General features: G+C 39.1%; 2 protein-coding genes across 4 annotated transcripts in view; both read left to right on the top strand.

Annotated features, from left to right (window-relative positions):
- The first annotated feature begins 157 nt into the window (after positions 1–157).
- On the top strand, positions 158–2,592 carry tbxtb (T-box transcription factor Tb). Its single transcript, XM_033979306.2, has 8 exons — positions 158–383; positions 454–718; positions 813–947; positions 1,151–1,212; positions 1,345–1,406; positions 1,500–1,676; positions 1,925–2,054; positions 2,199–2,592. Exons 1-8 carry the CDS (start codon positions 178–180, stop codon positions 2,455–2,457), a joined length of 1,296 nt encoding a protein of 431 aa, XP_033835197.1. The 5' UTR covers positions 158–177; the 3' UTR covers positions 2,458–2,592.
- A 2,076-nt stretch (positions 2,593–4,668) lies between these two features.
- The window catches only part of pde10a (phosphodiesterase 10A), a 49,907-nt gene continuing 36,770 nt past the window's right edge, over positions 4,669–17,805 (top strand). The window contains exon 1 of one of the 3 annotated variants that reach the window (XM_055227182.1): positions 4,669–5,340. In XM_055227182.1, coding sequence (XP_055083157.1) covers positions 5,274–5,340 — 67 coding nt within the window. In that variant the 5' untranslated portion in view covers positions 4,669–5,273. The remainder of the gene's footprint in view (positions 5,341–17,805) is intronic. The other 2 variants (XM_033979687.2, XM_033979689.2) reach the window with 2 other exon arrangements.

Raw genomic sequence — 17,805 nt, 5'->3', positions numbered from 1 at the left:
CCCGCAAAGATCAAAGGGTAGATAGACCAATCAGGTTTGTCCTCTGGGGCCATCGCCAGCCAAGAGGCCTGTATAAATCTGGGGAGCTTTAAACACCGTTAGATACAGTTTGGATTACCACTGAACACGGCTTAAACACACCCATCTTGCATTTTAACCCTGGGTTTATTGGATACAATGACAACGGGAGCCAGTGAATGCCCAGTCAAAATGAGTCAATATCGGGTGGACCATCTCCTCAGCGCCGTGGAGACTGAACTTCAAGCGGGCAGTGAGAAAGGCGACCCCACGGAGCAAGATCTTAAAGTATCTCTGGACGACAACGAACTTTGGCACAAGTTTAAGGACCTTACAAATGAAATGATTGTCACAAAGAATGGAAGGTAAGACCAACTTCTAACAGAATACTTCAGCTCAATTAGTGCAGCGCCTAACGGGTTTTTCTTATTTTAGGCGCATGTTTCCAGTTCTCAAAGTCAACGTTTCCGGATTGGACCCAAACGCAATGTACTCCTTTCTGTTGGACTTCGCCTCTGCAGACAACCACCGGTGGAAGTACGTGAACGGAGAGTGGGTCCCGGGCGGTAAACCTGAACCCCAAACCCCAAGCTGCGTTTACATCCATCCGGATTCTCCAAACTTTGGTGCGCACTGGATGAAAGCTCCGGTGTCTTTCAGCAAAGTCAAACTAACCAATAAGCTCAACGGAGGTGGACAGGTAAGGACAAAAAATGCAATATTGTTTTGTTTTGTTTTATTCAGTTCAGTGTACTTCCATGATCCTAATTATGAAATGCTGTTTGCTGTTCCAGATTATGCTAAATTCTCTGCACAAGTATGAGCCACGGATCCACATCGTCCGGGTTGGAGGCCCAAGGAGGATGATCACAAGTCACGCTTTCCCTGAAACGCAGTTCATTGCTGTGACTGCGTACCAAAACGAAGAGGTAAACAGTCTAATTCACTGAGATGCCAGACTCTCAGCATTAAAAAGACAGAAATACTCTTTTAATGCCATGCGTAATTTTGACGAGTACTTTTACGCACGGACTGTTTGCGCTCTTTGTTTTATATTGTATTAACACATCACATTATTATTTTTTTTAACACTTATTTACCATTTATTTACTTGTTTTTGTTTTCTTTTTAGATAACCGCTCTCAAAATCAAGCACAACCCCTTCGCTAAGGCTTTTCTGGACGCCAAAGAGAGGTAAGGGGATTTCTAACTGTCTTTTGATAGATTTGTTGTTGTTTTTTTCATTTATTTTATTACTAGGCTTTGGATATTTAATTTTTTTCCATAAACACCAAGCCATTGTTATCAACTTTTTTGTTTCTGCAGGAATGACACAAAAGACATAAAAGAAGAAATTCACGACAACCAGCAGTTGCCATATTCACAATGTAAGTGTTTTAACATTTTCAATTCATCTCATTCACATCAGTTTTGCTTTCTGGCATTAAACACTGATTTTATTATTCCCTCTTGTCCTGTAGGTGGCTGGTTTATTCCTGGATCAGGGTCCCTTTGTCCCCCCAACACCAACCCACACAGCCAATACGGGACCCCTATTTCACTGTCACCGTCCCAGGGCTGTGAGCGCTACTCTTCACTCAGGAACCACAGATCGGCCCCTTACCCCAGCCCATACACCCATAGGACCAACTCCCCTAGTAAGTGCCCAAACATCACCACTTCCTCTTGAGCTATTAACAAGGAGAGCAAACAAGTGTCAGAGACCTACACATGTTTTAAATTCTTCTGGCTTTTGTTTGAGTGGAGACTCTAAGCAATAAATGTTTTAGTCAAGGAATGTATGGACACTTTTAAGAGCCACTGATGGAAAATACAAAGAGACATCTGCCAAATTTCCACATATAATTATATTTAGATCTAAACATTTATTTTATTGTTTTTGTAGCTGGTTACACAGACAACTCCTCCTGTCTGCCGATGCTGCCCACCCATGACAACTGGTCCAGTTTACAGATGCCCACACACTCCCCAATGGTGCCCATGACCCACAACTCAACTTCTACTGCAAACTCGACGTATGTACTGATTTAATATTATTGTTTTGCTTTTTAATTCTAATCACTGTATTATATGTATATAATTTCTATTCATTTATTTAAAAGTCAGCTAGTCAATACGTGTGTAATAAATACTAAATACCGTCTTTGCCTCCTAAACAGGCAGTATCCCAGCTTGTGGACAGTGACTAATTCAGCTCTTGTCCCAGTATCGGATACAGGAAATAACGGCCTAAACTCACAGTTTCTGCAGAGGTCCAGCACCAACTATAGTGGCCTTTGTCATTCGGTGACAGTGCCCTCTTCTGGCTCCCCTCTGTATGACAGCAGTACCACAGAGCTGCATGATCCTGTGCACTATGATACCTCCCCACACAGGATAAATTCAGCCTGGACCCCTGTTACACCTCCTTCTATCTGACAAACTTTGGGACAGTTTAAACAGGCTTGTGTGCAATAAGTTATTAGAACACAGTTTTTGTTAAAACACAAAATAAGTGCCTTATTTTTATTTAAGAATTTGTGAAGGACAGTCTCTACCTGCTTATATTAAGCAGCCCAATGTCACAAAATGCTAAGCCAAAATATTTATAGTGTAAATAGTAATGCAATTTGGTTTGCATATTAAAATGTAAATAAATAACGGATGCCTTGGTCATTATGCTTATTTTATCAATAAATTGAAGGACCTTCTATCTGTTTGATGCTTTTGGTGATTTAATAATCAGTTAGTATTGGTTTTCAATTTTCTGTTTCTGGGTCTGACCAAATGCACCGTGCAATAATGAGTTTGTACATGGTCCCTGGCAAATAATAAAGAAAGAAAGAATTAATAATTTGCATTTTAGATTGAGTTAAGTTTTGAAGTAAAGATTTTTTTTCTCTTGCTTACATAACTCAAAAGATTGTTGCCAAGAGTTGGATTATACACATATAATGTAAGTGAATAGGAGTTCAGCTGCATCTACAGGGGCCCATTGAGCTCACAGAATCAAGGTCAGAACATAAGGACATCACCCATGTGGTTCAGAGGCAAAAGCAAAATGTGACAGGAAGTAGCACACATGTGTCTCCTCCATCAAACACAACTGGGTTTGGAGATTGTATCTTTCCACATCACACCAGACTGTCTCAGCATCTAGTAACATTCACAGGGTTTTATAAACATGCCTTTTTGTAGACAAAATGGGCCTTTATGATCTGATAAACTTGTATTTCCTAAAACACTATAATTTAGTTTATGTTCATACACAGTTTGATTATTTTTCCTCTCAAATACAGTGGTTCACTTCTTACTGTCACCAAGGCAACCTTGCATTTTCCTAATGCAAATATGCTGTAATACTGTATAATATAGCGTTTGTAATAAACTCTAGTTATTGTTTTTGGAAATGAATATACATAAATAACATTTATACTCAACATTATGATTCCATATGTATATCTATTGCAGAGCATGTATGGTAAAGGCGTGCCATAAGGGCGCATTGCATTTTAAGTGGCCAGGTTATAGTTATTCTCTATGTAGCCTATTTGAAAACCAGAACTCATTTAAAAGCACTGTATATTGTGCCATTTCAGAAAGTACTAAATAGCCATTATAGGAGGATATTTCTCTAAGCCTAATAATCCCATTATGTTACAAATGAAAAAAGCTCTCTGTCAAAGCGGGGAGCATTGACGCAAGCATGCCCTGACGTCAGTAGCTGCAGTGAATGAGCGCGAGGGAGGGGGGAGCACGAGAGGCGTGTTTGCCTTCAGAAAATACCACGAAACATCAGCGTCACCGGCATGAATGCAAGTGTAACTCTGTGCAAGAAACCGCCGTGGACGTGATACACAATCTGTGAGAGCACAATGCGCGCGGGACAAAGCTACAGCCCTGCATCCAAATGGCACACGAGGAAACGTTAGAATAGAAATGCAAACCAGATGTAGCAGGAATCTGATCCACTGGCCCGGAGCCTTCATAAATAAATGAACCAATGAAGTCATGAAAAGGGACAAAGGTGAGGCGGAGGGGGCTGAAACTCCACTGGTGTCATGCGTCTGTCACTTTCCCGAAAGGAAAAATCAAATGTGCCAAAGCAGAGGATAATCTGACAATGTATCCAGAGTCCTTTGTTACAGAGAGGGGGATTTTCGGTTTTCTGCAACTGAGACCCGTTTTTAACCCGAGGGAAACTGCCATCAAACCACTGCACTGTCGTCATTGTCTTCTCATATAGTGGCACACGCAACATTAGCCTTTTTATCGCTGCTCCTGCGTTCACTGAAAGCACTTTGACTGCAGACGCACTGTACGAGTGCCTGAAATGAAAGAAGGCGGCTACTCGGGACACAATGCGCGCTTGTCCCATTTATGCTACAACTGTGGCACTTGGAGTGGGTGGTTTTACGAAAGAAGTGTCAAAGACTGTATTTCATGCTTGGCGCTGTTGGAGTGAAGCAAGAGAAAAGCGTTGTTCAAACTTCTGCTGAACTTGGCACGGACTGCTCTGCTGTGGGTAGTTGATGGACGGCACCACAGGGATTTCTCTTACTACACCAAGGTAGGAGGAGGACACTTCAACCACTTTTTGGGGGGAGAGCGTTCACTATTTAACTAAAGTGCAGTTTAGAGTGACTGCTGACAGCGGGACATATCGCAGGCAGGGCACGTCCAGATAATCTCCGTTTACATTCGCCTATACTCGTGAAGATACCCAAGAGTTCCCGGCGTGTCGGCTGTGCGTCATACGTGTCTGATTAGACCTGCACTCTGACGTTGCCTACAGCCATTCAAACACCTCATATGGCTCTGAAAATCTAAATTGCTTGAAAAATGACGAAAACCGAGTGACGAAGACAACTTTTCCAATGATAAAGGAGACGCTCAACAAGTTGCAGGAGTCCAGAGCGCGTATATGTCCACGCGACCGGGTTTGCATTAATCCGCTCTCCCAGCTGCGAATATATCTCATCTGTCACAGAAATAAAGCTCTGGCACTGTCACGTCTTTCCAGATTACGGCGGGACTCACGGCGGAGCTCACGAGGCGCACTCCATTGAGAAAAAAGGGGGCATTTAGAGAAGGTTATCTGAATGAACGACTCTGCGCTCCCCTCGCCTTCCTCTTCTCGCCTCCCTCAGACTGTTGCATGTGTCTTGTATCCGGCTGGGTGAGGGTTGTCTCGCGTTATCAGCACGTATCGGTTCAGCGCTGGATAAAGCTGTCATTCCTCAAGAGAGCGGCAAATGTCGAAGAAACGGAAAAGTCCTGATGAGGAGGACTTTGAGGTTTCCCCCGGGTGCAGCCTGCAAGGTGAGAAACACACTGCACAGGACACTGGGGGCGGTGGAGGAGACACGAGACATGGAGAAAGTGAGAAAATACTATAAACAAGTTGTAACCAAGTGAACCGTGGAAAAAAACAGTGGCAGAGCGAGTCGGGGGAGGGCTTAACCTTTGACCTTTTAAGTCTTTATACCTGGGGATGAGATTGGTTTTATAATCCTTATCAAATTTTAGAGAGCAGTCATGGTTTAGCTTTGACATCACATATTTCAGTTGGGAGTACAGAGTCATTCAGTTTGTAGACTCCATACTAAAAGAAAAGAACTATAGGTATATTTGGTCAGGTATAGCTTATTATTTCAGTATTAAGCCTATTATTTATTTGTTTATTGTAAATACAGTCAATAATAAGCTAATACTACATCACATTTTTTCATGAGCCTACTATTTCAATATACTTTGCTCAGTTTTTCAGAGCGGAACCATGCCGTAATGTTGATTCAAGTATTATAATGTCCTGGCATTGGTCATATATTTATATTAAGATGTGCCCTGTTTGCATTACTGTCTTGGCTCTGTATCTCTTGAGCTCACGCCCAAATACGTGTTTCCCTTTGGCTCATACAGAAGGAGAACCAGGCACTTCCATCTCTGACTGTGCCCAGCATCTGTGTCTGCTCAGGGGGCACACTCCCACGGACTGCTCCCCTCCAGACTGTCACAATCAACACACAACAGCTACCAAATATGGCTCAACACAACAGAAAATACAGTTAGCAAAACAAGTATGCCTACCCAAAACTGTAAGATATTACCACAAGTAACAAGTATTTTCCAAAAGTTTACAGTAGTGTTTATTATAATCAGAGACATAAGTTAAAATTTGGATGATCTCATTGTGTAATAGTCATAATATAGTGTGCATAATGATGGACTGAGCACATTCTTCACTCAAATGGCTCTTTTGTCGCTGATCTGTGACAATGAGATACTTGCAATACTCTCATGTGTCCACAAACAAGATACAGATCGTGAGCAGGAGTGTGTAGCTCTTTTGAATTAGCAGTGGCAGTTTTTCAGTTGTAGCAGTTTTAATGACCCATTAACATCCATGACTGTGCTGTGCCTATAACTTACTTACACTTCAGGATATCGTGAAAGCTACTGTTTGAGAAGGAAAATCTATAATCTACATTTGTTCACTGATAGTAGATAAGCAATGCTGAAGGTGGTCTGATGGTGTCAAAGGCTGTGATGAGGTCCAGTAGGAAGAGGATATTGAGGATGGCAGAGTCGGAGGAGAGCGGGAGGTTGTTGGTGACTTGGAGGAGGGCTGTCTCAGTGCTGTGGTGGGAGTGGAAACAGGACCGCAAGCATTCCAACAGGTTACTGGTTGTGAGGTGAGATTTCAATTGAGTGGCAACGGTACGTTTTATGGATTTGGAGAGAAATGGGAGGTTAGAGATGGGTCTGTAGTTGTTGGGGATTTTTTTAAGAATGGGGGTGATAGTGAGAAGCTTGAGGGAAGGTGGAACGGAGCCAGTGGACAGAGAGGAGTTGATGATGAAGGTGATGAGTGGGACAGAGCAGGCAGGTTTTGACAAGGTTGGACGAGACAGGATCCAACATCTCTAGTCTTGGCCACATGCACGTGTACATCCTTCAATCCACAATATGTCTGGGTTGAGATATCATGATAATAATGTATACTACAATATTACGGCTTAAGTCATTTTTTAATAATAGTAATAATAATAAAATAATTAGAAAATCACAAGCGATGCAACTCTGTAAGCAACAATTTTTTTCCGCATATAAAAATATCCAATATATGTTGTATGAAACCCACTGAACTTGTTTTAGACCTCTATAAACCTTTTTCTGAAATTGGATTCTTGTAGTAGTTTAGCAGTATATATTTCTTCTCTTCGTCTTCTCTGAAAAGTTACACACATTGTAAATCCAATCATAATGTGTCAGAAGAATTGCAATTATAGATTTTTTCTAATTGTGAGGGTTTTTTTTTTTTGCTGCTACATAACACAGTTGAGATTCGATTTCCAATTTATTCTGTTTCTGTTCACAGTGCAGATCCAGCAGCATTAACAAATGAAGAAAGACTGAACTGCTAAACTATTACAGGAATACTATGCTTGTAGAGGTCTAAACTACAAGGCTAACACATTTTTTCCGCAATAAAGTGCATTTTATTACCCAAATTCCTCTTTCCAATATGATATTTGCACCACTTAACATATTGAATTGATTGCAATATATTTACCAGACATACAGCCCTGGTACTTTTCATATTCCTGAGAAAAATGCAGTATTTAAGTTTACTTCCACAGCCTCTCAGTAAAATAATAGCAGTCCCTTTTTTAGACCTCCACTAACAAAACCCACTCGTAAAACCCTTCTAAAAACATGGAGGAGGATGTTTACTATTCCTCTGTATTTAAACTTAACTAAACAGACCGGTCAGACCATGGCTTTAACGCACTGCTCTGTTTTAGCTCTTGTATTAAAACCCTAGCCTGTCCTTTATGACTGCGGTTGCACCACAGCCGTAGCCCCTTGTGTGCATACATCTGTGCGTTATTGGCTGAGGTCCCATTGAGCTGTAAAGGTGCAGGAGGCTGTGGGCCAAATGACGCACACCAGCTCAGATCTGTTACACTAAAAAACACATGTAACTCTATACACATTACATAACATACAGTCAGATTACCTACTGCTGCTGGTGCAATATGCAAATACTTAGGGATGGTTTTCACACGTTTTGTTTGACGTTTCTTCTTCCAGGCGAGGCATTTAAAACGTGTCAGTGACGTAGTTTACACTTAATGTAGCTTTGTAACTTTGGATTACAGGGTCAATACATTTTATAATTAATGATAGTATGGTTTAATTAGACTGCGTGATTCTGTTTATATGTTATTTTATTTCAACGTAGATCTCTTATGCAAAATTTAAAACAAGTTATAATAGTTTTCCCTCATCGTTGGCTTACTCAGAGTTGCTCTCAGGTTGATTCATGCATGTAACGCTGTATTGTCCTAAACATCTCAGAAAATCTGTTTTCACTTACTGCCTATCTCGACCCACAGCCTTGTACTTACTGGCGATAGTTTGAAAAATTCCTCCTCTTGATAAAAATACTAAATATTAAATGTCAATATGTATGGGTATTGTATTTTTATAGATTTAGTTGAGGTTTAATTGTCTTTGGCTGTAGTGTTTTTGTTGGCTATAACAATGGAGGCTGACCTAACAGGCAGACACTAGATGGGGGTAAAGGATTATCAGGACTCCAGGAGCAGCGTCACACACACAGCCTGTCGTTTATAGAAATGTAAAGAAATATGTATAATGTGTCCATCAGAATAACCTGAAAGTCTTCAATGTATAGTTTAATTTACACTTTAAATGAGTAAAGTGTGCTGTATTACATAGGACCCTTCGGTAGAACTACTGTCAAAATATTTAGTTTTACGTTTTTGTCTTAAAACATGTGGTGAATTATAATTTTACCGTTGAAGCACTCAATAGTATTTTGAACTACGTGTTATCAGTGAAGAGCCTTGTGTAGCTCTGAGCTCTACACAGGGAGATTGACAGCTCTGCACAGTGCTGTCACTTTCTATGATTCATTCAGACTGGTTTGTAATGGCTTTACAAGCAGCAGCCCATCCTCCAAAACTACTCAGCAAATCTTATCAAAACATAGCTCTCATCTTTATTCACGGAGTAAATAAATACATTTTCAGTTTAGTAGAAGTAAAAGAAGATGATTATATGTTTACTTAATGTGAGTTCTTTGAGTCCAGTTGTTTCGTGTCTAGCAGAAAAGACAATAGTACTGGAGGTAAAGTCAGAAATAACTGCATGTATTTAGATCTATGCCTTTCAAAATATGTACTCTCACTCACCAAGTCAACTACTTTAAACAAGAAAATGCAATCTAATGAATCTTTATGTGGAGGAGAGATATGAAAAAGTAATATTGAGTAGCCTATATTGTCTAAATTAAAAATAAAAAAGGCTACAAAAAGAGCTCATGAAACTAAAACAAAGTCTAATCTTTTAAACAGGAGAACAGTGATATTTCTTTCATCGCTTTTGTCGCTAATTTTACAGTTCATTCATATTTTGTGTGACTTGAACCTAATATTTTCTGTCAGTATGACCCCTCACTATGACACATGTGTCAGGTGTGAGCTCCAGTGGTGCTGCTCCGGACACTTGCAGGTGTGATGATGTTAGCAGCACTCACAGGCTGCAGCACGCCTCTGTGACATGAGACTGGGTTTGTACGGGACGGTATAGCAGCACACGGGACACGGACAAGTGAGGAAAGGATTGGTAATATGTGCAAGAGGGGGGGAGAAAAGAGGGGGAGTGGGACAGAGGCAGAGAAATTAGGGGGAGAAAGAGAAAGGTAGCGAGAGTGAGGGAGAGAGAAAAAGAAAGACAGAAAGGGAATAGACACTGACAAGGGGAGAGAGAGGGGTGAGAGGGAGAGAAAGAGAGGTTGAACTTAGAGAGGGAGTGAGAGAGGGTGGAGGGATGCAGCGATACAGTGAGAGAGAGAGAAAGACAGTGGGGACAGAGAGAGATAGAAAAGGAGTGAAGAACAGAGAGAAAGAGAGAAGAGGTCAGAGACAGGGACATGGAGAGAGGGAAAAAAGAGAAGAAGAGAGGGTGGAGGTATAGAGTGATACAGTGAGAGACAGAAAGACAGTGGGGAGAGAGAGAGATAGAAAAGGAGTGAACAACAGAGAGAAAGAGAAGAGGTCAGAGACAGGGACGTGGAGAGAGGGAAAAAAAGAGAGAAAGAGAGTGAGAGAGGTGTTGGCTGATGGAGCGCTGATGAGGTCACAGCACACGTCTCCTGTTTGCGTCATCACCTGTGGATCCCCCGTTACAGTGCTCATGTCACAGATGCTGCACTATAGTGAGCGTCACAAAGGGGAAATATGCACTTATCATGTTTAATGTAGCAATAGAAGATATTGGTCCTCAGAATAAAACAGGGGTAACTATGATTCATAACAAAATATAGGAAAATAAATATAAGAAATATAATGATCCATCCATACAGTTACCTCAATCAAAGTCAAATCTTATTATTTATCTATTTTTATTTGGAAATGAAAAAAAAATCTGGAGCATGTGGTAAAATTTCTATCAGACTATAAACATTCCTTGTGACTATAAACTGTATGTGACAATCCCAGTCTAAGATAAACAAAGACAGTTGTGCTTTGGAGGGCATCTGTTATAAAACCTATGCCTACATGAAGAATAAAAATTCTTTAAAAGAGAAAAACCTGAGCAAAATTAAATAAATTGTAGTTTATTGCTGGCATATTCCCTCACCATTACATGCAACATTTTGAGTGCTAGTTTTTATTAGTATAATATTTTAAGGTATAATACATTTTACATAATTACCATGGCAATGCTGCTAATTTTCCATCATTTGCAAAACCTTGAAGAAATCTTTGTTGTAGTATTTTAGACAATATATGTTTTTAATCTAATGAAACCAAAATGAATAGACAAAAGATACAGCGTAAGTAAAATAAGTCCATGTATAAAATATGCTCTACCATCTTTGTTGCGTGCGTAATTTCCATCTGCTGTTGAATATTTAAAGCTCATGTGCACAGCTTGGACCTGCCCTACCTGGAGCTTCTGATGCTGCTCTGTGAAGCCTTTTTCGTGTCCAATGACGTCAGCAAGCCACATGCCCCGCCCCCCTCCCAAAAGGCCCCTGACCACATGCTCATCATCATCATCCTCACGAAATACGGATGTGCTAATGTGGGTCAGAAGTGCTGCCAACAGAAACACGGCCCTCTAATCTAAATGGCCAGGATTTGCGTATGCGTGAAAAGATGCATGCTCTCCGTATCAGGGCATAAACATGTTGTTACCAGGGACGACCATTTGGAATTTTTAAACTAGTAATTATATGGTAACCATTAGAATATGTTGCATTCAAGTTTACCTCAAATTGTATGGTATAAGAAGGTTGTGTTAAAATTATGACCTTGATTGCAAAGTGAATGTAGGAGCAGAAAGAGCATTAGTGGTGGTTTTTCGTCATGTCGTTTGATGGATTGGATAGTAGTGGTAGCTGTGATAGTTGTAGTAGTAGTACTTGAAGTAGTAGGACTTGTTTTAGCAGCAGTTTGTCAGAAATCGCTTTCAATTCAAATGTGTTGATGTTGGTTGAGACTGTAAACCTGTAACGATAACAAATGAGGTGCAACAGATAAATAACAGAATAACACTTTAGTATTAGTTTTCTATCTATAATGAGTGATAGAAATTATTTATTCAACCCTCTACAGCTTCTTATCTCAGTGCAGACAAAATTACCCTCCAATATCCCTCCAAATGCAAAGAAATTAGTCGATATATAGTAATTATCATGACAGATCTAGATGAGAGGTGAGTAGTAAGTGCAATTGAAGCAGTAGAACTAATAGCAGTAGTATAGTATAGTATAGTATCATATTTGTAGTAGTAAAATTGTATGTTACTACTGTTACTGTCAATCATACTAATATTATCTGAGATGCCTGGTTGAAAAAATGTCTTCTATATATTGACTCATAATTATGTACCTACCTCTAATGATAATAGCATGTTTTTATGTGTAATAATTGCTGATTTTACATTAGTTTTGTTTCTATTTACTGTTATAGTTATATTCAGAATAGGTTCAGCTGTGTCCTATCTATGTGATTTTTGTTCAGTATTTATACTTGTTCAAATGAGCACCGATACTTCTAATCGTTTAGTATCTGGGTTTTATTATTTTTTCACAAACTACTTTTATTGTGTCACATATAATTTGATTTGAACTTTTCTTTCACTTCCTTATCTGAATTCTCAAGTCATTTGTAAAAGCCTCTGTCATCACTGTAGAAAGATGAAAATACTACTCACAATTCTCCAAAGGCAAAAGCCTGACCATATGTTTTAAGCATTGCCATATTTCCTTTCGCTGCCCATAATATTTTATTGGCAGTAACAGCTTCTCTGCTCCATTCTGCCTCTGCTCTGACTTCACTGGGTGCAGCTCTGACGCATATGTCCCCCCCTCCCTCTTCCCCTCTCCCCCTTCTGTCATCACATTTTTTTTCTTCGACCATTTAAATCCTTTTTTATGTATTATTTTATTCATGTGGCGTCTGCTTTTGCCTCTTTACGGCTCTACACCTCCACGATTGTCTGAGCAGGCTTTTAGCTACGGTCGATTGATAGAAAACTTATCGACAAGCCCTTCATTTATTCCTCGGTATATTATCCGTGCTAATCCTCTTTTCTTTTTGTGAATGTAATTACAGCATGGGGTCTGGATCACAGAATAGAGAGCGAGAGTAAGAGGTGTTAAAGGGACACATTACAGTTATCAGCATTAGACGTACAAGAAAAAGACAGACCTCTGCTAATGCTTCTACACCATTCATATATATAAAGAAGATATTGTACATTTATTATGGCACTGGATGTTTTGCTTGAGGCAAATTTTCCAGTAGTATAAACAGGTCTGATTTGGCTTTCTCAAATGTATTCCTAATCCCCTGTCCTGTTTTGCACATTCAAGAGTCTACTATAAAACAGTTTTTAGTTTTGTAGAAGATGCATTCATTTGCATGGAAATGTTTGCTATATAAACTACATATTGCATCAGTTCACATTTAATCTGACGTGGTTTATTAATTTTTATGCCATATTTTTATAGCCATTTTTGTAAAGAAATCATGAAATGAATTTGATATAGGAAACAATAATGTCGTTTTGAATTTCATACCGCAAAATGCGATATGCTACACATATAAACTATAACACTAAGATAAGCATAAAGGCTGTTTTGTTATGTTTGGTTTTGCTCCATTGTTTCATCTCCTCTTGTGTGTCATCTGTTCATGAAGCCACACTCTGCATGCCTCTGACAGCATCCTTTAAAGTTTGACCTGTCGTGACCTGTTTAGTGATGGAGTAGACAGTGTTTTCTGGAAAATGAAGAACCAGGCTGTGCAAAACCGACTCAATGAATTCAGGTGTCTTTGGTATTGTTGGATGCAGCTAAACAGTGCAATTTGACTGTGAGGACTGTCTATAAACCTGTATTTGGTCCAGCTTGTTATACTGGATACCAGGTCTGTGTAAAAAGAGCAGTAAAATGTAATATCGTAGAGAAAAGCCATAGCGGGTTTGATTCTTGATAAAACTATACTCATAATATTTCATTCATTGTGTCCCGATCCTGGATAAATTAAGCAGAGTTTTGCTGGAAGGGCATCTGACATAAAATGCACCATATTCATTCAAAAATGGCTTGGAGGAACTTGTGCTAGCCATAAGAATAAGACAGATGATGAAGACCGCTAACATAAACTTTTGAATGTGTCAATTAGCAGCAGTCATGGGAAATGGTGCTTGCATATGTCATGTGCCATCACATTGTCACATTCAATCTGACAGAGGGATTGTTACTGATGGAGCTGTGCTAATTCTAGAAAACAAATTGCACCGATTGCATTTAGGGGAAGTATTACTCATAGCCCTGTAGTAGACTGCATTAATAATCAATCATTTCCCTCGTATATTGACCAATCACAATTTATTATTATATTCAAGCTTTTTAAAATTTTAATTCAAACTATTTTAATGTAGCTTTTAATAATAATGTTTGTGAATATAGACAATCTAGACTTTTTTTTTAAACAAATCCTTAAACAACAAATAAATGTGTTCCAATACCATTTAACTCACGAAAAAATATATAATTTATTTCCCCAATGCTACAGGTTTGGCTGTAGACCTGTAGAACTTGATTTAAATTGGATTAATTGCAGAAGCCTACAAATGAGCACAATGATATGGTTTATGCACTGTATGGTAAGTATCAGTATCAAGCAGAACCTGATTATGGACAATAGGCTGACTGACGTTGAGAGCATCTTCCTCTGCCCGGGTTCCTCTCTGTCTGTAATAAGACCATAAAAGGCAAGCCCCTCCAGATCTGCTGCTTCCTGTTGACCACGCAGACACTCTGGACCAACGTGAGCATTTATATTCAGTCTATATATCAGGACAAAAAGGCCTAGCTATAAATATAATAGTTGAGTTACGGTTGAAATTTTTTGGGTAAAATGTTAGTGTTCTCCTTTAAAGAAAAACTACAGACTGAGCTGTGTGTGTTAAACAATAAAAATGATATGATGATGATATGTCAAATTTAACTGTGTAATTATAATATTTTAAAGAAAAACTTACATAAAATAATCAGTCTACAGTACTATGTTCTGACATCACAGACATCACCTCCACTGTTTCCATCAGCTGATGTGTAAATAACTTAAACTTAATCTAGTTGTATACACACATGTTATACACCAGTTATCACATCTTTGCTTGATTACAAGTGCGTGCCTTTAAATTAATTATGATATTTGTTTTCTTGGAATGTTAAGATTTATGCAATCATCTTTTCTGCACATCATCATATGTTACCAATTTAGAACAGTGTCAGCATAATCTTGTTTAGTTTCTTTTTAGACTCCTGATGGGCACTCTTGGTGCTCATAGAAAACGTGAGATCAAGAACAGATTACAATGTTGCTAATGGCGATAATGTCCTAACCATGAAAAGCGAAAACATTTTCTGAGAACAAACAAAGCTGTGTTGTTTTCTCGTGGGACAGTCTGAGCAACAGCCCTCTCTTGTGGGCACCTCCAATGTAAATGTGAGCACACTTATCTAAAACATTATAACGGGAATAGCGTGCAGGTAGCGGATGTGCTCTGGTTTTGTTAGCATGAACTTAAACGAGGCGCTTTCACACGGCGGCCCTGACGGATCACAGTTCAATGACGTACATTGACGTCACGTTTCAGATGAGCCGCATTGCAGTCACATGCAAATTTGTGCATGTCAGGCTTTGTGTAAATTTAGCCGTTCTTTTTTATGATTGCATATTTCAACAAATGGGAGCAATCGAAGGCAGGAACATGCTCAATGGTGGTTGGACTAGTTATGAGCCAAGCTGTGAAGATGTGCATAACTCCCCTAGCCCCCCAGGGACCCTGTATTTTCATGGGCCTGCCTCTGACGTCAATGCTCCTGGCTGTCCTGTGGATTGTCAGAACAGAGGATCCAGTGGGGGAGGGGACTGTGTGTGTGTGTGTCTGCTGCATGTGCCTCTCTGAATGTACCACAGCTTGTATGTGTGTGTGCTCTCATGTGATGCGTAAATGTTTCGCTTACATCTGCGGCACGCTCGCAGCCTAACACACAGAGCCTAGATCACAAATGTCTTTAAGTGGAAGAGGAGGAGTGTTGTAGATGCATGTGCGCGCAGACGTAGAAGAGCTGTATTTAAGAAGCACAGGCCCGCAGACGTCAGAATGTTTGGTTAAAAGCTAAACCAGTGCCAACAGTTAGGCATGGCGGTTTCTCTACAGGGTATAATAGTAAAGCTGTACATTAAAACACAGAGCCCTATTATGAAGCATGAGGTTTCAGCCTCTTTCATCATCACATTTTCTGATTTCCATAAATTTCTCAGATCACATATGGTATCTATTGGAAGATGGATATTGGGTTTGACAGAAGGATAATGTTAACACAAAAATGCCTGTATAAAGCAATACAGATCAAGAGAGATATTTCACAGACTTAACTAGCAGCAGCAAGAACAGCAGCATTTTGTCTGTATGTATAAGGATTGCACAATTTTACATGCATTTTTAATTTGAGGGCAATTGTCAAAGTGGTCAAGTATGCTCACTGTGCAATCTCGAAGCCATTACTTTCACTTTTAAATACAAGTTTGGGCACAGTTGTCATAGTAATGCAAAGGATGAGTAATCTCAAATCAGTAGTACCAATTGAAAAATGTGGCATTACACATTTACACCATCCGTGTTTTTTTCTCTGGTACTTTTTCTTCTTTCATTTCCACAATTTTCTCATGTCATTTTCATTTTCTCATAGTCAATCTTAGGCAACCTCTGACTGTTCAGAGGTGTACACATGTGACGCATGTTGCTTTGCACTCTCAAAATAGCACTGGAAACATCTGACAATTTGCAGGGATTATCTTATTGCCTTTGTGTACTTTTCCATATACTTCCAACACACTATAGTTGGAAAAAATAATATAATTCCCATTAGAGAGAGAAAGTGGAAAAAGTAATTCAATGTTCATGTTATTTTGGAGACTAAAAGTTCACCTAAGGGTTAGATTGAGCTGTCGTCTTCTGTCACAGGCCCTGATTCATACTATACCCCTGACAAAAGCTTGGAAAGTTCAGCAATATTTGTAAGTTCTTTTGCATAAATTATCTAATAATGTTGTCACAATAGTAAAATTCCAAAGTAGATTTCGATACTAAGGGCTAGACTCAATACTTGTTACAGATAACTCAAAGATAATAAACATGCTCTTACTTACACGTTTCATTTTGGATACAGATTAATAATTGCTTCTTTAATAGTGCCATGTGATCATAAACTAGTTCTGCTCAAGATAATTTTTTTCAGTATTGATGCTTGTTCAAATGAGTATCTAGTTTTGATATTTGTTTTAGTGTTAATTAGTATCTAGGTACCAGTACTTTTCATAACCCAATTACCAAAAATAGTGCCAAGAAGTTTACAAAAACTAAAGATAACATAAAACTTGGCTCTACAAACCACTGCAAACATTTGATATAATAGAACCATCAAAACAAGAAGAACTAGATGTTTTTAGGGATCATGATCAGTTTAGTGTATGTTTTCATTTATTAACTCTTCAACTCTTTTTATTTGAACTTTTATTATTATATTGCTATAATTATCTTTCATTTTTACAATATCATTTCATATTTTTGCACCTTTCTTATTAAAACTTTGTGTGCATTTTGTCATAACTGACCTCTGCATGGACCAGCTGCCTGTGTGTAGGAATGCTACTGATTGATAGTGCACTTGCTGACGTACCTTGTGCCTCAAGTGCTTTTGTGTGCTGCAGCCGCGAGGCAGTGCGACACCGTTTACTCTGGATCAGGTTGCAAAATGAGTCTAACCTCGCACTGATAAGGGTCCCGTATCTGCACGGGCAAAGAGATAGGGAGAACAATTCATTTAGAACACAAAAGCGTGCAATTTGATTCTGTAATACATAGGGTTTATACAGTATTTTGCCTTTAAGTTGCCTCTAATTTGTGATAACTTGTGATGCTTCTCTGACATACAGAAAACATGTTCTAATAGAGTTCATAGAAGGTTCAACAGTATTTTTCAAACATGTAAAGAAATACAACAAAACAATGGTGTTTTGATGAAGTGATTTCCCACCATAGAAAGTTATAATGTGGTGTTACAGAATGTATGTAAATCCATCCATCTTCAAGTTACGGTGCTTTATTGTGACAACGGTTTGTGGAAGAGCTGTGTCCACTGGTGTAGTACATCTGTACTTGTAC

Source organism: Periophthalmus magnuspinnatus, chromosome 15 (assembly GCF_009829125.3).
Source record: "Periophthalmus magnuspinnatus isolate fPerMag1 chromosome 15, fPerMag1.2.pri, whole genome shotgun sequence".
NCBI lineage: Eukaryota > Metazoa > Chordata > Actinopteri > Gobiiformes > Gobiidae > Periophthalmus > Periophthalmus magnuspinnatus.
This window is presented reverse-complemented; position numbering and strand designations above follow the sequence as displayed.